Source organism: Pseudochaenichthys georgianus, chromosome 1 (genome assembly GCF_902827115.2).
Source record: "Pseudochaenichthys georgianus chromosome 1, fPseGeo1.2, whole genome shotgun sequence".
NCBI classification, from domain to species: domain Eukaryota; kingdom Metazoa; phylum Chordata; class Actinopteri; order Perciformes; family Channichthyidae; genus Pseudochaenichthys; species Pseudochaenichthys georgianus.
The window spans coordinates 13,317,450-13,341,578 of NC_047503.1; the positions used below are offsets into that span (position 1 = coordinate 13,317,450).

Genomic DNA, 24,129 nt, shown 5'->3' on the forward strand with positions numbered 1-24,129 from the left:
TTGAAAAGATAATACATTTGCACATGTGGTGTTCTTAGTTTCCATACCTCCTGTGTTTTATGAGCGACTTATCAAGTCTTAGCAAATGGCCTAAAACATGATTACACATGATAGTATATAAAACCATGCTCGTACAACCTATAGAAATGCAAAACCGCATCATTTATGAGAAAACATTTCATAACATTAACACAACATATTCGAGGTGGTTTTAAATAACATATCCGTATTTATTTATTTCTCCAAGTTATGTTTTTGTGTCCACTGAGGAGTCGCAAACAGGCGTTTGTTTAATCTTTTTAAGATTGGCTTTAATCAATGTTTGAAAATGAATTCTTCATATGATAAATGAGAGGTAACGTTTTATTTATGGTATTATTTCCACATATTTCTCTCCATTCTTCCTTCTGCCAACGCGGTCTCGCAGTTTCTCGTCTCTCCCGTTGTTGGGCTTAGTGCGTACGCATGGGTTAGAGTTTGCGTGGAGGACCGCACGTTTTCCCGTCAAGTTAGTATTTTATAAATCGCAAACATTGCGTAGAAACTGGCGTACGCCATTTTTTGAGCGTATATCCCTTTATAAATGAGGCCCCAGATGATTCAGTGCCACCATTTGGCCCTCATTTATATCACTTTTGTTTGAGTTGCTGCCTGTCAGCAATCGTGATCCTCATGCTAATGTTGCCCTTCTTTCCCCCTGTGCCTTGTTGCAGCTCAAACACATCCTTCATCTACGCTTCACTTGCTAATTTTGAATCCTTTTCAATTTTCTTCAAATGTCCGTCTCTTATCTGCCATGTGCACATGAATACTCCTCTATTTATACTTGTATTGACATCCTTTAGTTCTTCTTTACTACCTCTCGTCTCATGGTCTGTCCTCCATGTCCTCTCTTTATGGTTATAATCAACTACTTTTCAATTTCTCCCTCTTCTCAGGACTATGCAGAACGGCCCGATGTGCCGTGGCTAAGTGATTCTTACTGGCAGACATGCTGCGAACTGGAGGACACTCTGCCCTGCTGCAAGGACATCTCCAAGGAAATCACCAGCAGCCATATCTGCATTGAGTTCGGTAAAAAAAAAATCTTTTTTTTTTAGATTGAGATTTTCATCAGATGATTTTTCACCATAAAAGTGATTTTCATAGAAGTTTTTTGTAGCATTAAATCTTTGTTGCTTCTACTTTAGGACGTTTTCAAGCATCCATTAATCCAGAGAAGTGGGAAGGCTATGCCCCAGAGTTACCTCCTCTTGGGGGGACGGAAGAGGGGAAGCAGGAGAACAGCGTCAGAGGCGACCTGAATGAGAGGCTGGGGGCCTTCCAGAAGCTTGTCCTTATCAAGAGCTTCCTTGAAGAAAAGGTGAGCTCTGGAAAAGACTTTTTTTTTTTATTTGCGTCACATTTTGTGAATTTTATAAATATTTAAAAGAGTCGGGGTACTGGCAGGTTGCCGATTGGATATTATTATCTGGATATTAGTATTAAAATATCCAAATAGTAATATTATTATCCGAATATTAGGAGTCAATTATACAGATGTGATTTAAAGTATCTGAATATAAGAAATATCCGAAAATAATTATTTAATAAGCCGAACATTTGTATTCAATCTTCTGGATTTTCGTAGAAGTATCTAAATATTAGTATTTAATCATCCAATTATTAGTATTCAATCATACAAATAGTACAAATAGTATCCGACTATCAGTAGTCATTTATCTGAATAGTGATTTTAGTATCTGGATATTTGTATAAGTAGCCAAATTTCAGTAATAGATTATCGGTATATTTGTATCCAAAAATTATTATTGAATTATCCGAATATTGGTATACAATTATAGTAATATCATAATCAAAAATATGATAATACATTTAAAATAGTAGTATTCATGTTTCTGCATTGTAACAATACTATCTGAATAATGGAATATCATTATTATGCGCATCAGCTTAAAGTTGTATTATTGTCCGAATATTAGTAGTCAGTTATCCAAATAATAATATTGTCAACAAATTCAATGATCTAAATATCCGAATGTCTAATGGGGCCTATTTACAACTTTGGCTGGCTGCAATTCTTAGCTGGATCCAACGCCAAATTCATCTTGGGACCCTTGCACTCCCATGGAAAACCAGACACGCCAATAACTAGATCTTCAAAACAAAACCTTTCCAGTCTCGTCACTGAAGTCCTGTCCAGTGTTGAGAAAAATACAGCAATGATCTATTACATTTGATATCTTTTTATGTCACCATGATGTTCTCCCCTTGGTTATAGCATGAGCCAATTTTCACTTTTATGTCTTCCCCTTAGCGGAGATCCTCTTCATCTGTTACATGCTCTTTCCTTACCCCTGATTTACTACTACCTGCCCTCTTGGTCCTGTTGACGATCTTCCTCCTCCTTCTTGTCCAGGTGGTGTTTGCAGCCACTGAGTTTGTGATTGTCAGCCTCGGGAAGCAGTTTGTAGAGAACCCTCCGGTGGACCTGGCGAACCTCTACAATGATATGTCCCCCTCCACACCGCTGGTCTTTATCCTCAGCACTGGATCCGACCCCATGGGTGCCTTCCAGCGTTTTGCAAAAGAACAAGGTTGTCTTGACAGGTAACAAAGCCTAGAATATAAGGTCTAGGTCAGGGGTGTCAAACTCAAGGCCCGGGGGCCAAATCCGGCCCGCGACTTCATTTGATGTGGCCCGCAAGAGCTTGCAAAGAATATAATATACAATACAATTGTATTGTCATATGTACATAGCTACAGTGTAGTTATGACAAAGAAATGCTTAGGTTACAGGCTCCTCCAATGGTGCAACACAATAAAACAGATACAATTGTGCAAGTAAATAAAATGTAATAGAAATAGTGCAGAATACTCTATATACAAGTAATTGGCATATTGATATATATAAGTTGCAAACAGATTCATGTTATGGATGTTCTTTCATTGTTGAATATTTGCTTTCAATGATGTGCCCTAGACTTCTGCTTTCAGACGTAGTTATTTATGAAGTTATTACCAGGACTGATAATAATCCAATGCAGAGCCAATAATATAATACATTATTTAATATATATTCTATATTTATATATGTATATTTATATCGTCTTAAAGTTGCAACCGGCCCTTTGAGTGCATCCATAATGCTAATGTGGCCCGCGATGAAATTGAGTTTGACACCCCTGGTCTAGGTGAATACACAGATTCCAGCCATCAACCTGGAAGTTGTTTACACATGATCAACCTCTTTCTGTCTCTTAGAGTCGAGTCCATCTCATTGGGTCAAGGCCAGGGGCCAATAGCAGAGAAGATTATCCATGCAGCAATGAAGACTGGCAAATGGGTGTTCCTGCAGAACTGTCATCTGGCTGTCTCCTGGATGTTAGCCATGGAAGAGCTCATTAAGACCTTCACTGAGCCTGGTATTACACACATTGATATGACATTAAAACAATCACCTATAGCCTACAAACACATCAGCAGTTTGACACCTAATTCAGATGTGGCTGCTGTCCAATGTGTGATTATATTGTGTACTGTTGCTCTTCATCATGGATGGTTTATGGGATGATGGACTCCTGGGCAGAGACTTCCAAACAAACACCTCTTCCCATCCAACACACTGTAGGGGCAACACACATCGACTGTATAGCTGTGTGGCCCCTTTTGTTGTTGTTGTTGTTGTTGTGCCTCCTTTGGTCAGTTTGTGTCTTTTGTAGTCATTATGCATCTCTTATAGTTTGTCTTTCTATGGATATCTTTTATTTAAAAGAGGACACATTTTTTCCAATTCGAGGCTAAAATAAAAAGAGTAGACTTACATGTTATATAAAAAGGCATTTAAAAGGTACAACTTATTAATAACAAAAACAATACTTTAAAAAGAAGCAATCATTTAAAGTGAACATATTATTTAAGTAGCTACTAATGTTTACAAAATGTAAATACATAGAAAGAAAGAAAATAAATCCTAAATTGCACATGAGCATCTATTGCACATGAGTAGTGTTACTAAAGAAAGTTGTATATCACAGGTAGTGTTATAGCACATCAGAGATATGACAGTCTGTGCATTATGAGAGCTCAAACCAAATAGCGTGAGAACAAAAAACAACAGTGATACAACCTAACCCAGCTACATGACTTACTTCCTCTTCTTTTTGTGTTTTTCCCCCAGGTTAACACATCATACTTTAGATAATAAGATACTTTAATGCATATTTTTCTGTGATGCCAGAGACACAGTCATTATGTTCTCTTTTATTTTGTTTATGCCTGTGAATGACCATCCTTTCTGTTTCCTGTGCAGACACATCAATCGACGAGAACTTCCGTTTGTTTCTCAGTTCCATGCCGACCAAAGTATTTCCTGTTACAGTGCTTCAGAACTCTGTCAAGGTACACACAGAGACACACACACACGCACATCATTTGTAACTCTTTAATCTCTCTTTAGTTCCCTGCAGTTAATTTGAAGATTGTCAAACATTACTCCGCGGGACTTATGTTCCCAGGATTAGGAAACATGTTGAATTCATTTCCAATATACTATTGGCACTAGATGAAATTGACTCTGGCTAGGCATTGTCTGTGCAGAACTCCCTGTGTTCTTCTCAATAGCAGCCATTGAACACCTATGTTCCAGAGTTTCCGTTAGCCGGTAATTACCGGTTTTTAGCTGGTACATTTTCTTTTTTTTTAAATTGTAAATTCAAAACCTGCCGGTCAAAATGTCCGATGCTCCGATCGATTGGCCGCCGATCATTATCGGCCGATATTCACTCTTAATAGTTTGATTGGTGCTCTCTATAAAGCCCCTGTCACACTGTCCCGAAATTGACACCTGATGGACACACGAATATGGAATTGTGAATTTCGCACGAAGATGGCCCCGAACCACACACGAAGGCAACATTTACATTACATTTAAGACATACAACTGCAACGAAAGTAACACAAACAATTATGTTACAGTACTATGATACTGTACTGATATCTTCAGACTTTGTTCTTTACTTTATCCGTCTTTATATGTAGAAGATATTACGTTTTTTCATGTCATGTTGTTTCCATAGTAACAACAACTTTCTGTCAACTCGCCTTCAAAATAATATATTATATCCTTTTTAGTTTCACAGAACACAAATTGGGTTGTGTACATGATTTTGTTGTGCAATAAAACAACCCGATGGACACACGATAAAGGAAATGTTCAAATTCGGCTCTGATCGTAGCAACATCTGGCCATTCGTGAGGGCATCTTAAGCCATCGTATGATCACTGGTGGAGTTTCTCAGGCTCCAGCAGCAACTTCGGCAAAAAAAAATTGCAGAAGAACCTTGCGAAGGTTCATTTTCGTGTTGAATTCATGTGTCCATTTTGCCCTTCGTAAGGCCATCGTGAGGGCATCTTGTTATCATCGATGCCATTGGGCATTCGCCCCGATCAGAGTGAGGGTGAATGCACCGATGATAACACGAAGATGACACGATTTGACAAGATGCCCTCACGAGTGCCTTACGAAGTTGCCGCTCACGAAGTTGCTGCCGGAGCCTGAGAAACTCCACCGGCGGTCATACGATGGCTTAGATGCCCTCACGAATGGCCCGATGTTGCTACGATCACAGCCGAATTTGAACATTTCCTTTTTTGTGTGTCCATCGGGTGTCAATTTCGGGACAGTGTGACAGGGGCTTTAAGGCCGATCAGTAGAGCTGGATCTGATCGATATGGACATAAACGCGAGTGAAGTATAACCGGACGCGAGAGAGAGATCAGATCAGCTGAAGCCCCGCCCACTGTTTAGCGAGCTGTATGAGAAACTGACGGGCTGTCAAGAGAGAGAGGGAGGGAGAGAGGATCCGTTTCTCCCGTGTTATTGTTCAAAGTTAATTTAAACTTTTGAATAATGTACTTTATCTACTACAAGTCATTTCTTTGAATGTAATAATTATGTTGTTTGTGGAATCATTTATTGAAAAATGAATCTGAATTTTTCGATCTGTTACGATTATAAACTGAAGCAATATAAAAATGACTCCCATTAACTGAGTTTGAAACATCAGCATATCCGGTCCTAGTCCGGTAATTACCTGCTAACAGAAACTCTGCTACACAATTCTTATTATTATTATTGAAACATGACCGGTAAGTTTCAAATGTGTCCGGTCAAATTAATTCTGTCCGGACATTTGACCGGCGAGAAAAAATCCTAGCGGAAACCCTACTATGTTCCTAATTATCATTGTTGCTAGGTGACTAATGAGCCACCTAAAGGCCTCCGCGCCAACATGCGACGGGCCTTCACAGAGATCTCCAGCAATTTCTTTGAAGATAACGTTCTGGGACGCGAATGGAGGAAGATAATCTTTGGAATGTGCTTTTTCCACGCAATCATCCAGGTTACACACCAACTCACACATTCTTGATCATTTGTGTTTAGTTTCTTGCATGCATGGCTTTTCTGAGGTCTGTTCCTGTCCCTCTATGTTATGTCCTTATTTTTGTCTTGTTTTGCATTTGTGTGTCTTAGGAGAGGAAGAAGTTTGGTCCTCTGGGCTGGAACATCCGCTATGAGTTTAACGACAGTGACAGGGAGTGTGCACTGCTCAACCTCAGCCTCTACTGCAAAGAGGGCAAAATCCCTTGGGACGCTCTCATCTACATCACTGGTAAGGAGGCTCTCACACAGTGATAAGTGTGGGAAGGCTCTGTAACACTTTTCATTCACGATTGCGCAACATTGAGTAACTACCGATCATATTATCCCTATTTGAAACAACAAAGATGTTAATAATACTTGTGTATGGATGTTCTTTGCTTAACCTAGCCGCCGAAAAAAAGTCATCACACTCCAATATTCTACTCCCCTAAATAGAAAAGCACAAAACATGACTTATGCAACACTGCTGCTTCTTCATATCTATAGTTTTCACTACAGCAGCATTTTTGATTGGTCAGCAGCATCATTCTAAAGGAATTTTAAAGGTCACCTATTATGCAAAATCCACTTTTTCATGTATTTTATACATAACATGTATGTGTGTAAAGAGATTCTAAACGTTTCAGGAAAAAAGATTTGCTCACTTTTTGTCCTGATCCATTTATATAAAAAGTAAAACCTGTCTGAAAATGAGCTGATCAGATTTTGGCCACTTTATGATGTCATAACGATGTTTTGGCTTGTGTAACCATTAGCCAATAACCAACCAAGGTAACAACCACCCACTTTATCACCGAGAATCAGCACTTTTAAAACAGGGCTGAAACAGAGGGGATTATGGGATGCTACAATGCATTATCTGTTTGGTATTTGGAGCCAAACACTTCAGAGACATGTTTTGTATATATCTGAGACCTATAATATATTTATGAAAAACAGTATGATAGGGGTCCTTTAAAGCGCAACCTTGTGCAGAAGTTAAGGTCGAAGCGTTTAAAATAGCAAACAAATCATAAATCCAATGTAAAAACCATAGACTGTATATACCAGTGATACAAATTAGTCGCTTTTCGGTGCCTCCCACTTTTTTAACGCTGATTTGGGTGGCTTGGGTAATTCGTGGAGAACCGAAGAGTTTTTAGTTTTTTTTGGGGTGGGGTGTCCGACTCACGGACTGACGGTCAACTTCTCACTTCAAAACATAGACTTTACTTGGGCGGGCCGCCCACATATAGCCTATTAACGGCCGCCAAAGTATATGTTTGTATCCATCCGCGAGCACGACTAGTGGACAATGATCCCTCGCTCTACGCCTCCTGTACCTGTTCGCTCTGCTATCGCGGGAAGGGTCTACTAACAAGCGACCAACAGAAGACAAACAGAGGAGTCACATGTTGTTGCACATCAGTCATGCACAAATGCGGCGCACTTCTGCGCTGTAACCCCGCTGCGAGGGTCCGGCGAACTAATGCCCCTTTGACACCAACGCGGTTCCAGGGCCGGTTCGGAGCTAGAGCCTGATAAGCACCGGTGACGTCATGACGCAGCAGCACCAGTCGGTTGCGTAAAGCAGTTAGTAAAGCAGACGTAAAGCAGTAGAAACACTTTCGCAAGCAAAGAAGAAGAAAAACTGAAGCCCTTAAAGTCAAAAGTGTATAATATCTACCAGTAAATAATAATAAAAACCCTTGATTTATAACTTAACATATCTGTCTCCTCTTGATCTGAGTATATTATTACCGGGTCGATGCGTGGAGTGAACGGGGCAAGCCCCTCTTTCAGCTCCCAGTGCTAAAAATCCATTTAATATATAGTCCCCGTATAGGGCACGTATCAGATATTAAACTGATAAGAACAGATACACTTGATCTTAGCCAAAAGGCGGAGAAGAATAGCCAGTTAATTGAAGCATTATACAGTTCTGTTTTATATGAGTGTTGAGAGATGTATCCATAAAGCTCTGAATTTTGTCCTCAAAGTGAACCAGATTGATGCATTTAACTTCAATTTAAAGAAAAAAAATCTTCCCGGGAGAGCATGCCCCCGGACCCCCCTAGAGGAGGTGAGGTCCCCCCACAAATAAACAGGTTCATATGGATAGGATACTAAATAGGTGTGCACACCCATTATATAATGATAATATATATGTTTCATTGCGGAGGACCCCCTGTTTTGTGTGTCCCCCACTTCTTAAACCAAAGTTACACCCTTGATAATATCTACCTGTAAATAATAATAAAACCCCTTGATTTATAACTTAACATCTCTGTCTCCTATTGATCTGAGTATATTATAAAGAATAGTCAGTTAATTGAAGCATTATAGCACAGGCCTTTGTCAGATGGTATATTACGCTTTTTTTTCTGCTTCGAATAGTTCTCTCTTTTTTCACCATACCTGTGTTTGCATCACTGATATACAGTACAAGGTAAAATCAATCAATGTAGCCTATTCACCTTATGAAGCCCCGCCCATTTTCCTAGTTGTATGTCTTAGTGCTGCCGGTTTAGAAATAACAGCATTGTAAACAATTGATTTTATTCAAGATTATTTAAAGCTACACTGCAGTATGGATTTACAGTACCACATCCATCCTCTCTTAGTGAATGGCAGGATTACATATGAGGACATTTATTTGATTTGCCGCTCAGACTGCAAACTAAAGCTCATGTCAACAGTTTATAATAACTCGTAATGGCAGAAGGGTATTCAAAGGTCCAAAGTGTTGACAATAATAAAAACAACCTAGATACCTAACTAAATTACCCTGTCTGCTTGCTATTTAGCTAGCCTGATTTGGCCCCCGGGCCTTGAGTTTGACATCTATCTGTAAATCAAGCTAGCTAACATCACTATTTATCCAGCTAACTTACCATAGCTACCAAGCTAACAAGCTAGTTAGTGAATGCTATTACATTATACGGCGCCCTATAGCCGGCGAAGCATAAAGTGAAAACTTCAAAGATTGTTGTTGACAGATTAGATTTGCTTAAAATAATCAATCGTATGATCTGTTTTTTCCCTTGATATTCAATACATTGCAGGTCTACCTAAATGCGTAAATCAATCATTTTCAAAAAGCACAAGTTAATATAATTGGTATTGCTCTAATCACAATTTCCTAATACATTGTAAAGTACAATGGGTTACATGAAATGCAGGACGTGCAGATAAAAACTCTTCGTATCACTGAGGCCGGTGTGTTTGTTGTGTTGTCAGCGTGTGACACGGACTGCACACTGCTGTTTTGTCAACAACTAAAACACATGTTCAGCATAGAGTGAAATGTGGGAGGCAAAATGTTTGTTCATTCCACAAAGCGGGGGGGTTCTCTAACACAATGTCACTCTTTCCTGCAGCTGTTATCCCGTGTTTGTTCAACTCTCTCTCAGTGAACTTTCACTGCTCTGCTTCTTGGCTTTGTGTTTAAAATAACAAATGGTCCCATTCGCTGCAAATCTTGTCAAGCGGAGCAGATAAAGAAATCCTAATATTGTGGCTATGAGGTCCTTTAATATGAAATAGTTTGACTTCGTTACAGCATTTATCAAGGTATATGAGTGTTTGACCCATTCATACCAATGAGGGTAGACTAAATATTCAAAATACTTCACAGGGTAACAATGATTATTTGTATTCAACTAATTCAATATAAAGAGGACATATTGTATTTGCAGGTTCATATTTGTATTTAGTGCTCTACTGTGACATGTTTACATGCTTTAATGTTCACCCTCTGTCTGAAACCAGAGCCCAGTCTGCTCTGATTGGTTAGCAGACCGTCTCTGCTTTAACCCATAAAGATGTCCCCCCCCCTTTAGCCTATAATGTACAATGTGAATAGTACATTGTGCCAATAGAAGTGGGAGTTTCAGGCAGGGGGGGAGTGTGTGCGAGAGAAACTTTCTCTGGGTGAGCTCTGGGTTTTTAGCGTTTAGCATGACATTCACTTTAGTTTACTGAAAACAAATGTTTCTATTTGAATTATGTTTGATAATGCCTTTATAAAGATGAAACTTTTTAATCCTGTGCCCACATATGGACACAAATTACATTTACATGTAATTGAATTAGGATGATTGAATATATTCTGTTTTAGCCTTCCATAGCAGAAACATTTAATGTCATTAAGAAGAAGAGGGACGGATCCCTTTCGTTCACAATACTCATCACATCACTAAAGTTCATTTGTTTTCCTAATCTGGTTTTCAATTACACCTTAAAATGATTATGTGCCGTCTCAGTGGAGCGCTGCATCAAATTCATCTCTCATTTCTGCTATCACGCGATATTAGTTTAATCCTTAATTCTAACAGTCCTTGTGTGCCACAGCCTCACACTCTTTGAGGGCAAGACTTTAAATTCAAACCATGCATGGTAATGCTGTTCCTCTTTTAGAAGGACTAATTTCTCTCTTTTAGTGCAAAAATAAAGTCTCTGCTATATTTACCGCGCCTGCAGCTTACTAAAGGCTTCAGCAGAGATCTGTCTGATTATTCCCCCCCTTCCTTACTGTCTTACATAACCGTCTTCACGGAAAGTGTTGGGTTGTAAGTGTTACATATCATTTCATGTTCCTCTTTAGTAATATTCACCCTCCAGCTATGGCTGTCCTTTCATATATCCATTCCTTTTGTCTATATTGTCCTTGTAGCAACACATGTGTTTGCTTCTCTGTGCTGTTCATTGTTATAGGAAAAGTGAAAGGGCGCAGACACTCATCGACTTTTGTTTTTGTCTTTTTCAAATATTCAAGATTCAAGGATTTTATTAATGTATGCAGAGCAGAATGGTAGTTTTAGAAAATGACATTTCAACCGGTATCCCCTCACCTCCACATCCTCCTGCCCTCTCTGTCTTGCCCTTACATATACAGTATGTGACACAGTCAGATAATGAAGATAACTTTATTTGTGTAGCACTTTTCAAACATACATTAGTTACAAGGAGCTTAACAGAATAAGATAAACCATGAATATGGTCTTTGTAGTATTTATTGGAATATTTCAAAACTAGCCTAAAGTACTGCCGTCAGAGAGTTCCTGCTACCCACTTAAAGTGGACCTATCATGCTATATTTGAAATATATATTGTAGGGCCATACCTATATAAAACATGTCTGCAAAGTTTTTTTTTCAAAATACCAAACAGATCATGCATTTTAGCCATGCCTCATTTTGCTCTATTTGCTCTGTTTTTGCAAGGGCTGAATCTGAGAAGTCTTCTTCGCTGCTTTTGTGGCACCTACAGGCCTGGCATATGTACTACAGTGTACAATTCAAAAAAGCATAAGAAAGAAAAAATGTAATGCAGACTAATAACAATGTGTTTTTTTTTGGTGTTTGTCTCCCAAGGTGAGATCACATATGGAGGCAGAGTGACGGATGCCTGGGACCAGCGCTGCCTCAGGACCATCCTGAAAGGCTTCTTTTCGCGTAAAACCCTGGGGTCTGGCTACTCCTACTCCCACTCAGGTATTTCATTTGAGAGGGATTAAGAGCACAACTAACAGAAACACATTACAATATAATGGTATTTAATATAGCAGGTGTATGCCCATACTACTTTCTTTGGATTAACAGTTTTTCTCACGTCTGTTTAAGGTATCTACTTTGCCCCGGAGAAAGATGAACTGGAGCAATATAAGAAATATATCGAGAGTCTTCCGATCATAGATGATCCCGAGGTCTTTGGCATGCATGAGAATGCCAACTTGGCCTTTCAGGTAAGACAACATAGCAGTATCTTACAGAAATATATATACGCAACTTTCTCTAAAGAGCAGATGTTGTAAACTAATTGTCGTAATGTTTCATTTGATTTTGTTTGTTTTTCGGATACGTTATGTATTCCAATAACTCCTGTTAACTAGCCAATGTCATTATTTATTTGTCAAGTCTACTTTAAACTGGAGCTGCTCATACATTTTACAGCTGGTTGTAAAAACATTTCTTTCCGGAGAGCGTGAGAGGGCAACTGTGAAATATCAATGAACGAGGGTGCTTCAGTATGTGAGTGTTTATTATGTGTTTGCTTCCACAGCGCCAAGAAACCATGACTCTGATCAGCACCATATTGGATGTGAATCCTCGCTCATCAGCTTCCGCTGGGGCCAAAAGTAACGATGACATAGTCTGCGAGCTCGCTGAATCCATCTTAGCCAAGCTACCAGGTACATGCAAATACAAACATACATGTGTGTATCATGCATTTATGGGACATGGATACAGATAAAGAGAAGTGGGAGAAGAGGGGTGAAAGCCCCCAAAAGTCTAAGCCTATAGTCGCGCAACTATGGGCTGGTTCAGGGTAATCCTGAGCCAGCCCTAACTATAAGCTTTTATTTTTAAAAGGAAGAGAATGTGCATCGTCATTAACCGAAAATATAACGCAGTGTTTTCCATCTGTGTTGTTGTGTCTGTTTGTCTCCCTACTTTTCTACCTTTCTGTGCAGATCTTCTGGAAATGGACGAGGCGGATGAAACTCTTTTTATCAGGGACGAAAACGGCCGCCTTAACTCCCTGACGACCGTGTTGGGCCAAGAGGTGGACCGATTCAACAACCTGCTGAGGGTGCTCAAGGTGACACACATGGCTAGCTCCCATAAACACACTCTAGTATGTATGTATATATATATATATATATATATATATATATATATATATATATATATATATAACACACTGGCTACTTTATTGCTTTTTTATCGTCTCTCTTCACCAGTACAACCTAGTGCAATTTACAGGGTTCTTACGGTCATTAAAAACCTGGAAAAGTCATGGAAATTCAAAATGCTAATTCCAAGCCCTGTTAAAGTTATGGAAAACAATATTTTTTCCGAAAGTCATGGAAATGTAATGCAAATGTAAGTTGCATCAAATATAATTTATATTTTATCTAATCGCTGAAATAGTAATACTATAAAGATAATAAATACTGTATCGTATAGTAATGTAACGTAAAATGGCATTTAACTGCCGAGGTATTTTGCTGGTGAGAGATTTTAGTGGCTTTAGCCTGTAGAAGCTAGTAAGCCTACTATTTTGATTTGTTTTAGATGGGCACAACATGTTTCATATGCAGACCTTGTTTTCCTGTTCCATGTTAAAATAAAACATTTTCAGTGGCACCGTTGAGAAAGAGTAATTTTTTTGGTCATGGAAAATTAGGTGAAGGTCATGGAGAAGTCATGGAAAATCATTGGTGAAAAAGTGTATGAACCCTGAATTTATTGCAACAGCTTTGCCCTACATTCTACCTACATACCTAATGATGTAAGGTCATATCTGTGACTACATAAAGAGATGATATTGGAAGACTGTGATTCCAAGTAAACACTCAACATTGTACACTCATATCCAGAAGTGTTACAGTAATTAGTTTTAGGGAACAGAACACTTGTCACTGTCTTGAATATGTACATTCAATGATATGTTTATAATTGAATGTACATATTTATCTTTTCATTTACATGAGAGAGGAAGAATATTAGAAAGAATGTTATGCAGTTTGTCACAACACTAACTCTGACCTCAGTGCTAATTGAATAACAGCCAACTAAATTGAGAAAAGCAATGTTCAGACATGTATTAAACATTGGATACATCATAAATAACTTTTTAAGAGATCTTATTTTCTTTTCTCTACCTCATTCTGATATACTGTACTTTTTTCTTTTGTTCCCCAGTTGTCCCTTGTGACTCTCAAGAAGGCCATCGCAGGTCTTGTGGTGATGTCAGAGGAGATGGACTGCATATATACAAGCTTCCTGAACAACCAGGTTCCCACCCACTGGGCAAACTCTGCTTACCCTTCCCTCAAACCCCTGGCCTCCTGGGTCAGGGACCTGACCCTCAGGACCGCTTTCATCCAGGTTTGGACAAGGAAATGTCATCCAAGGCACTGTCTTTTATTTAAATGCGCAATTTTGACTGAAAAACAACAGAAAAGGAAGTTAATGATTCAGAGAGTAGCAAAAACATTTTGTGTATTTGTGTGTGTGTTTGTTGAAAACACTAATAACTCATGAACACTCTGCATTTATCCCCAAGGCATGTCTTTATGCCTCTTTCTTTCTCCCTCTGTACACCGTCTTTGAGCACTCGGTGCCTCTCCCCTGGCTTAAACTGTTCTTCCGTGAGACTGGTCTGAGCATGTGTTTGCCCATCACTTAATCCTCCTCTCTCACACAAACACAATGGGGACAACCGGCAGCGTTGCATTAGCTTATGAAGTGATGTGTATTCGCTGAGTCACACTGCACATGCTCACTACCTCTGAAGAGAGAATCCACCTCACTGCCAGTCCACTCTCGGGCCCCATAAGTAACAGGGTGCCTGTAATGCATCATGGCTTGTTAAACACTGACACAACACATTTCAAAGTTATTTAAAGATACATTTGAATTACCCTGCTCTCTTCTCCTCTCCTTTCTAGATGTGGATCAATCAGGGTCAGCCCAAATCTTTCTGGATCTCAGGATTCTTCTTCCCTCAAGGCTTCCTTACTGGTAAAACACACCATAATGTCTATCATGTTTTCCCCATAAGCCATAGAGGTAACTTAGCAGACATTCAAAGCTGCTAAAATACACCAAACTCACTTTAAGGCCCTATGTCCTTTGGCTTTTATCCATCTATTTCGGCTACTTTATATTTGTTTGACGTTGTTTTTTCACAATGAATACCAACTGGAGGATTCTTGCGCCCACATTTTGTAGAAATGTGTTTCATTTCTCACAGCCGCCCGGCAGCCGTAGAGCAAAGAGGAAAGACACAGCAAAAAGAAACTGCTCCTCCAGTTTTCTTCAGTGAGGGCACAAGGGTTTTTCTGCTGCGCTTTAACTTCAAGTATTTTAAACTTAAAGCACTCGCAGCGGCCGCACAAAAACGTCAGAATGATCAGAATTGAAAACAATTGAAAAACGTCCCTGGTAGCACAAAGTAACACAACAAAATAAAACAATAAGATGCTCTTTTCTGCCTGCTGGCCTGTAGGGGTACTTCAGAATCACGCCAGACACTACAATTTGCCCATTGATGAGCTCAACTTCCGCTTCAACATGGTGCCGGTGTTCCGAGACCAGGTGGCAGTCTCTGAGGCTCTACGGGATCTGCCCGAAGACACCAAACTGGACATCGATGATGAGGTACTGAAAAGGGAAGTTTTTGTTGGTTAGTAATATTTAAGAATTGTGATAAATTGACATTGTCCTAGTTGCGTTGGGGATAAGGCACCAACCAACCGGTGACTGCAGAATATTTGTGGGGGAACATTGTTGCATGTAACCCCCCCATACTGCTGTCCCCATCCCCTAATGTGGTGACTCTCTCACAAGGACATTGAAAATATTAAGAGAAAGTTATTTTTAAAATGATGAAGTATTTGAATTATTCTTACTTTGAGGTTTCCGCGTTCAGCAACATTTTTGCATTAACTTAAATTCACCCAAAAATGAAACAAACCTCATGGAAAGCTATAGAGGAGAAATCCTTCTACCAGGACGGACATCAGTGCTATGGATGTGTTGTGTTTGGATTAAAAAAGATAATGAAATTACAAAAAAGACAATCCAAATAATAAAAATGATAATGTATATGAATTCTTTTTTCAAATGGATCACGGGAAATGTCAACAAGTTGTAAGTCTTCCTGAGGCACAAGAGGCAGCCATACGTGCAAACAGAGGATTGATGACTGAAAGTATGTTTCCTTGTTCACCATTACTCCATGTCCTGTGTCGATGCAACAGCTACCAGAGCCGCAGGACGGCGTGCTCGTGCACGGCATGTTTATGGATTCCAGTCGCTGGGACAATGACAACATGGTGATCGAGGATGCGTTACCCCGGGTGATGAACGCCATGCTGCCCGTGGTGCACTTTGAGCCGCAGCAGAACTACGTGCCCGAGCCCGACCTCTACCAAGCTCCTCTGTACAAAACCTCCGCCAGAGCCGGGACTCTGTCCACCACAGGTACGCTCTGACATTATACCATGTTTACATTTAGCTGATACATTTGCCACAGAATCAGAAGGCAGGGGTTTATTGATTTGACCAAGGCCACTTTAAATTAGAATGATACCTTTTATAATGTCTCACTTTATATGATGGGGAGTGTTTGGGGTACAGAACAATAACTTACAACTTTAAAGTAAGTAAGTGAGTACAACTTTATTTATATAGCACCCTTCACAACACGAATGTACAAAGTGCTTTACAGTATACAGTACACAATACACAATTCAAAGCACAACTATAAAATGTAGAAAAAAGCATAAAACACAGCAAGTAAAACACCAATCAAAAACAGCTACAAACTCACCACTTGTCGGAAAAGGTCTTGAGCTGCCCCTTAAAAATCTCTACTGAGACAGAGGCTCTTCATTTCTGGGCGTGCCTTGGAGCCATTAATATGGTTAATGTGCATACATTACCAGAACAGCAATCTAAACATTGGATGAAGCCAGGCTAAAAAAGTATTGTTTTGTTGTATGTATTATCTCTTTGATTTACACACGGCATCTATTGCACGTCTGTCCGTCCTGGGAGAGAGATCCCTCCTCTGTTGCTCTCCCTGAGGTTTCTCCCATTTTTCCCTTTAAACTGGGTTTTCTCCGGAAGTTTTTCCTTGTACGATGTGAGGGTCTAAGGACAGAGGGTGTCGTTTTTTCATACTGATATTCTGTACAATCTGTGAAATGTAACATTTGTGATATTGGGCTATATAAATAAACATTGATTGATTGTTGATATATTAGAGCTTCCTGTTAATAAGAAAAGGCTGTGAAGAGCCATTATCCATTAAATCCATTGTCGCTAGATTTTATCAAATAAAATGTGATATAAATCAGGCTAGAAATGATCCATGAAACTTCGGATTATAAAAAGATTTACAGCTGGAAAGTTTGGTTTCTTTACCAAAGTGGAGATTTTTGGCTCAGAGTATGAGGGGAAAAAAACATCTTTGTTGTATTCTTTACATGTTGCAAGACACTAACGATGAACAAGCTAACACTGTTAACTAATATACAAATCCGTGGAACCTCGCCAGTTCATACAAATAAGGCAATATCTCATGCTAATTTCTGCTAAATTCTGGATACATATATATCGTTTTATAACCACCTTCATGCATATTTTAGATGTTTTCTCAACAATAGTCTGAAAGAATACTTGTTATGGAAGCATAATAGCCCAAAATCGATAAGGGCATGAACAAAAAGGTTTTTCCCTGCAGTTTTGTGCCTTAAGCAATGTAATGATTTATCTTATTTGTTCCCATCACCCTTCATTTCTGTCTCCATCCAGGTCACTCGACCAATTTTGTTGTGACAGTAATGCTTCCCTCCAACCGACCCAGCGACTACTGGATATCAAAAGCCTCTGCTCTACTGTGCCAGTTAGATGATTGAGTTTGTATGCAAGGACACAAAGGAGTTGGAAATGTGACTGCATGGAACATACACTTCTAAGCACAACTTTGAATTAACGTTGAAGCTTTTGTGGAATTATTTATAAAGATTGCTGAAAGTGCACTTACTTCTTACACAGTACAATAAACACATCTGCCATGGATCTACCTGCTTCCTTTTGTACACCCGTGTGTGTCCATGGAGATTAATATCAGGTCATTTCAGCGGCAAATTCTTATTCTGCTGACACTTGATGACAGGGGGCAGTACATCCAGACCTGGGAAGATGCGTTCCTGTCTCCAGTCTCCCATACTGAAGAGCTCTTTCATGCTGTGAAGTGAGTGAATGGATTTGCTTACGGGAAAACACAGTACACATGTAACCTCCGGGAGCCAAATACGGAGTGATGGATGGAGAACACATACAGTTGATGGATGAATGAACACGTGAATGTTTCTCAAAAAAACAGGGAATAGCTGGGAGGGATGTGTTGAGACAGGAGAAGGACGGATGATCATCTCATCATGATGAAATGTTTTCCGCCACAGCCCACACACACATCAGCTGCCTATGTGTGTTACTTAGGGCATGCAGTGCACACACATAAAATATGGCTCTTCAAATACATTAGGTACACCCACTGCAGTGCCGGGGCATCGTGCAGACGCACTCCATCTCTGTCTCCGCCAAACACTCCTTCGCCAAGAAGGGGTGGGTGTACATAAACACTATATTTAATAGCAACCTGTCAGCAGGAGCAGCAGTGTTGGTACAGATGATAGACATTTGTATATAACAAAATCACATCTCATTTTGTAAGGGGTCCTATTATGCTTTTGGGATTTTCCCTTTCGTGTCGTGTGTTATAGGTTTTTGTGCATGTAAAAGTTCCTTCCAGAGGCAGTTTCTCTCCCAGATACACACATTAAAACATGGATACATGTCACTGTACAGCAGTGGTTCTTAACCTTTTTCTGTCATTCCCCACTTTGAACAGGTAAGGCAAGGCACGGCAATTTATTTGTATAGTTTATTCATACAGTAATGTAATTCAAAGTGCTTTACAGGATCAAACAGAGCGAACACAATACATTGAGAAGAAATACAAAACACACAAAATAATTAATTAAAAGAAAGAAAACCATGTTTAACAGTTCGAAAATTAGAACATTTAAATTTGAAAAGCCATATTAAAAAGAAATGTTTTTAGACCTGATTTAAATGTTTCTAAAGTGCTAGCCATTCTCAGATGTTCTGGGAGTTTGTTCCATGCATTAGGAGCATAGATGCAGAAGGCTGCTTTCCCACGCTTTGATCTCACAAATGGAACAGTGAGCTGGCCTGCGCCTGAAGACCTAAGGGGTCTGCTGGGTTCGTACCACTGAAGGAGGTCCTTGATATATTTGGGTCCTAGCCCGTTTAGTGCTTTTTATGTGTGCATTAACATCTTAAAGTCAATTATCTCACTAACTGGAAGTCAATGCAGCGATCTCAGCACTGGAGTGATGTGATCTGTTTTCTTTGTCCGGGTTAAGATTCTGGCAGCAGCATTTTGAATTAGTTGGAGTTTACGGAGTGATTTTTTTGTGAGGCCTGTGAAGATGCTGTTGCAGTAGTCAAGCTTGCTAAAAACAAATGCACGGACAAGTTTTTCAAGGTCTTGCATGGCATCTATACATAAGGTCTTTAATACGCGAGATATTTTTTAGATGGTAGTAGGCTGATCTGTTGATTGCCCTGATGTGGCTGTTAAAATTGAGGTCAGAGTCTAAAATTATACCTAAGTTTCTTGCTTGACTTTTCGGTTCGAGTAATAGTGATTCCAGGTGTGCAGAGACTTTAATTATTTCTTCTTTGGTTCCAAAAACAATTACTTCGTTTTTTTTTTTTTTGAGCTGTAAGAAATGACGGCACATCCAGTCATGTATTTGTTTTAGACATGTGATCAATAAATCAGTAGGACCGTATTTATCTATGGAAAGTGATATGCAGATTTGGGTGTCATCCGCGTAATTATGATAAGAAATGTTGTCATTTCAGGACAGTGCCAGACAGACCCACCCATTTCTCTAGTCTTTCTATTAAAATGTTGTGATCTACGGTGTCAAACGCCGCACTGAGGTCTAATAGAACTAAAACTGTGGATTTCCCACAGTCGGTATTACAATGAATGTCATTTAAAATCTTTAATAAAACCGTCTCTGTGCTATGACGAGACCTAAAACCAGATTGGAAGGTGTCTAAAATGTTATTGGAGGTCAAAAACTGAGAGACCACCTTTTCAATTATTTTGCTTAAAAATGGTAAATTTGAAATTGGCCTGTAATTACTGATTGTCAGTGTATCGAGGGTGTTCTTTTTTTAGCAGTGGCTTACTAACTGCAGTTTTCAAGCCCTTAGGGAAGTCACCTGAATGGAGCGACATGTACACAATCTGCAGTACATCTGAGGCAATATAGCAATAGACATTTTTAAAGAAGTTTGTCGGAAGACTATCAAGACTACATGTAGTTGTTTTTAGATAGAATATAACGTCTTCAAGTGTTTTATGGCTGACTGGAACAAACAAAGATCTTTTCTGTGAAGAATAAAGCAAACTCATTACATTTCTGAGTGGAGATTAGTTCAGGGGCTATTTCCATTCTGGAGTTAGTTAACCTATCAATAGTGGAAAATAATAAACGAGAGTTATTAATATTTTGTTGATAAGATCAGAGAAAAAGGATTGTCTAGCTTTCTTCAGTTCAGTAAATATCATGATGTATCTTGAGTTTTGTTTTCCGCCATCTGCGTTCAGCTTTCCGGCATTCTGTTTTTTGAAGTTTCACTGATGGCGAATTTCTCCATGGTGCTTTCTCTTTTCCAAAGATTTTTTTAACTTTCACGGGCGCAATGGCGTCAATGATATTCGTCAGTTTTGCGTTAAATGTATCCACCAGATTACTAACAAGGTTTGGTGTGAGAGCCGGCGCGGCTAAAAAGGCTTGGATAAATGATGTACAGGTATTTTCATTTATATACCTTGGACTTTCACAGCGCCGGTACCGCCACCGCAAACACCTGCCGTTGCGAAAATTTTTATAATAATGATAATCTCCCGTTCATCGCGTCCATTCACAACCCACCTATCACATCTCTGCGCCCCACACTTTGAGAAACGCTGCTGTACAGGCACAACATGCAAATATGAACTTGAACATTTGCATTATAGGGTCCCCTAGCAAACAAAAAAAGTATAACTGCAATTTAGCTTCTGGTTTACCCTTGGTAAAGCATTATTCAGTATGTTTGTCAGCGCCTCACAGAGTATTTAAATGTTTTTCATTGTATTTGAATTGTTGTATTTTAAGATACAACGGTTGTTATCATTTAATGCTGTCTGACAACAACTCTCATTAAAACATAGTATCGTCGTAAAGCATCCTCATTTCAAATAATAAGAAAGATAAGAAAGTAAGAATTTCACATGATTTTTGGGTTATTTGCATCATGAGCTTTTTGAAAAGTAAATCGTAAAATAGTTTAACATTTAGGCACATCATTAATATTATTTTAATTCTTAGTGTTATCCAATGATGGAGACACTTGGAGGGGCGTGATTGGAAGGAACGGCCCCCCTGATCTGAACCGGAGTGGTGGTTTTTTACTGGACTTCTGTGCTAGTCATGGATTGGCCATAACAAACACCATGTTTGAACATAAGGATGCTCATAAGTGTACGTGGTACCAGAGCACCCTAGGCAGAAGGTCCATGATCGATTTCGTTATCGGACCTGAGGCCTTATGTGTTGGACACTCGGGTAAAGAGAGGGGCGGAGTTGTCAACTGATCACCATCTGGTGGTGAGTTGGGTCGAGTGGCGGGGGAAGCCTCTGGATAGACCTGGTAAGCCCAAACGTGTAGTTCGGATGAACTGGGAACGTCTGGAGGAGGCCCAAGTTCAGGAGGCCCAAGTTCAGGAGGCCTTCAACTCACACCTCCGGCGGAGCTTTTCGGGCATTCCTGTGGAGGTTGGGGACATTGAACCCGGTTGAGTGGTCGGTGTTCAAAGCCTCTATTGCCGAAGCCGCGGCGGGGAGCTGTGGTCTCAAGGTCCTAGGTGCCTCAAGGGGCGGTAACCCTCGAACCTCCTGGTGGACACCGGTGGTCAGGGAAGCCGTCCGACTGAAGAAGGAGGCCTTCAGGGATTTGTTATCCCGGGAGACTCCCGAGGCAGTTGCAAGGTACCGACAGGCCCGAAGGGCAGCAGCCTCATCCGTGGCCGAGGCAAAGCAGCGGGTGTGGGAGAAGTTCGGAGAAGACATGGAGAAGGACTTTCGGGCGGCACCAAAGTTGTTCTGGAAAACTGTCCGACACCTCAGGAGGGGGAAGCAGAGAACCATCCAAGCTGTGTACAGTAAGGATGGGACGTTGTTGACCTCAACTGATGGAGTGTTAGGGCGTTGGAAGGAACACTTTGAGGAACTCCTGAACCCGACAACTCCGCCCTCTATGTTAGAGGCAGAGCTGGAGTATGACGGGGGATCAACACCAATCTCCCGGGGGGGAGGTCACTGAGGTCGTCAAACAACTCCACAGTGGCAAAGCCCCGGGGGTGGATGAGATCCGCCCAGAAATGCTGAAGGCTCTGGGTGTTGAGGGACTGTCATGGTTGACACGTCTCATCAACATTGCGTGGAAGTCGGAAACAGTACCGAAGGAGTGGCAGACCGGGGTGGTGGTTCCCCTTTTTAAAAAGGGGGATCAGAGGGTGTGTGCCAATTACAGAGGCATCACACTACTCAGCCTCCCCGGGAAAGTTTACTCTAAGGTACTCGAAAGGAGGGTCAGGCCGATTGTCGAACCTCAGATTGAGGAGGAACAATGCAGATTCCGTCCTGGTCGTGGAACGACGGATCAGCTTTTTACTCTCGCAAGGATCCTGGAGGGGGCCTGGGAGTACGCTTATCGGGTCTACATGTGTTTTGTAGACTTGGAGAAGGCGTATGACCGAGTTCCCAGGGAGTTACTGTGGGAGTATGGGGTGAGGGGGTCTCTACTCAGGGCCATCCAATCTCTGTACTCCCAAAGAGAGAGCTGTGTCCGGGTCCTCGGCAGTAAGTCGGACCCATTTCCGGTGAGGGTTGGCCTCCGCCAGGGCTGCGCTTTGTCACCAATCCTGTTTGTAATATACATGGATCGGATTTCGAGGCGTAGTCGTGGGGGAGGGGGTCTGCAGTTTGGTGGACTAAGGATTGCACCACTGCTTTTTGCAGATGATGTGGTTCTAATGGCTTCATCGGTCTGCGACCTTCAGCACTCACTGGATCGGTTCGCAACCGAGTGTGAAGCGGCTGGGATGAGGATCAGCACCTCCAAATCTGAGGCCATGGTTCTCAGCAGGAAACCGATGGACTGTCCACTCCAAGTAGGGAATGAGTCCTTACCCCAAGTGAAGGAGTTCAAGTATCTCGGGGTCTTGTTCTCGAGTGAGGGAACAATGGAGCGTGAGATGGGCCGGAGAATCGGAGCAGCGGTAGCGGTACTGCAGTCGCTTTACCGCACCGTTGTGACTAAAAGGACGGGTGGCGCAGTGGTCTGTGCATCCGATCATCAGATCAAGGGGGAGTGCTGGGGAACTCCAGTTCAAAACCCGCTCCAGTTCAAAACCCGCTCCTGCCGCCACTGCGTCGGGCCGTTGTGTCCTTGGGCAAGACACTTCACCCGGATTTGCTCCTGTGGGTATTGTCCACAGTACATGTATAATACCAATGTGTACTTGTCACAAAAGCGCCTCGATGACCTCGAGGCGTGAAGATGGACGGTGTGGCGCAATGTGCTGTGCAATGATCATCAGATCAAGGGGTGAAACCCGCCGCTGCTGCGTCTGTAAAGCCGGTGTATCCTTGGGCAAGACACTTCACCTGAACTTGCTCCTGTGGGTATTGTCCACAGTTTCTGACCATTGCATATGTGTAATGTGTGTATATGTAAAGCGCTTTGAGTCATTGAAAAAGCGCTATAATAAATGTAAGGAATTATTATTATTATTATTAAAAGGGAGCTGAGCCAGAAGGCAAAGCTCTCTGTCTACCGGGCCATTTTCGTTCCTACCCTCACCTATGGTCATGAAGGATGGGTCATGACCGAAAGAACGAGATCGCGGATACAAGCGGCCGAGATGGGTTTTCTCCGCAGGGTGGCTGGTGTCTCCCTTAGGGATAAGGTGAGAAGTTCAGTCATCAGGGAGGGACTCGGAGTTGAACCGCTCCTCCTTCGCGTCGAAAGGAG

The 24,129-nt window shown here is 40.9% G+C and overlaps 1 protein-coding gene and 1 pseudogene across 1 annotated transcript in view; one reads left to right on the forward strand and one right to left on the reverse strand.

Annotated features, from left to right (window-relative positions):
• Positions 1-18,021, forward strand: part of dnah6 (dynein, axonemal, heavy chain 6) — a 127,360-nt gene extending 109,339 nt beyond the window's left edge. The window contains exons 67-82 of the mRNA XM_034087682.2: positions 939-1,074; positions 1,191-1,363; positions 2,420-2,610; positions 3,265-3,425; positions 4,313-4,401; positions 6,258-6,404; positions 6,536-6,674; positions 11,800-11,919; positions 12,049-12,170; positions 12,488-12,617; positions 12,900-13,027; positions 14,134-14,319; positions 14,883-14,955; positions 15,443-15,594; positions 16,197-16,419; positions 17,755-18,021. Of these exons, the coding sequence (XP_033943573.1) occupies positions 939-1,074; positions 1,191-1,363; positions 2,420-2,610; positions 3,265-3,425; positions 4,313-4,401; positions 6,258-6,404; positions 6,536-6,674; positions 11,800-11,919; positions 12,049-12,170; positions 12,488-12,617; positions 12,900-13,027; positions 14,134-14,319; positions 14,883-14,955; positions 15,443-15,594; positions 16,197-16,419; positions 17,755-17,858 (2,274 nt within the window). The 3' untranslated portion in view covers positions 17,859-18,021. The remainder of the gene's footprint in view (positions 1-938; positions 1,075-1,190; positions 1,364-2,419; positions 2,611-3,264; positions 3,426-4,312; positions 4,402-6,257; positions 6,405-6,535; positions 6,675-11,799; positions 11,920-12,048; positions 12,171-12,487; positions 12,618-12,899; positions 13,028-14,133; positions 14,320-14,882; positions 14,956-15,442; positions 15,595-16,196; positions 16,420-17,754) is intronic.
• LOC117455860 (U2 spliceosomal RNA) lies at positions 8,177-8,339 on the reverse strand (annotated as a pseudogene).
• Positions 18,022-24,129: the final 6,108 nt, after the last annotated feature.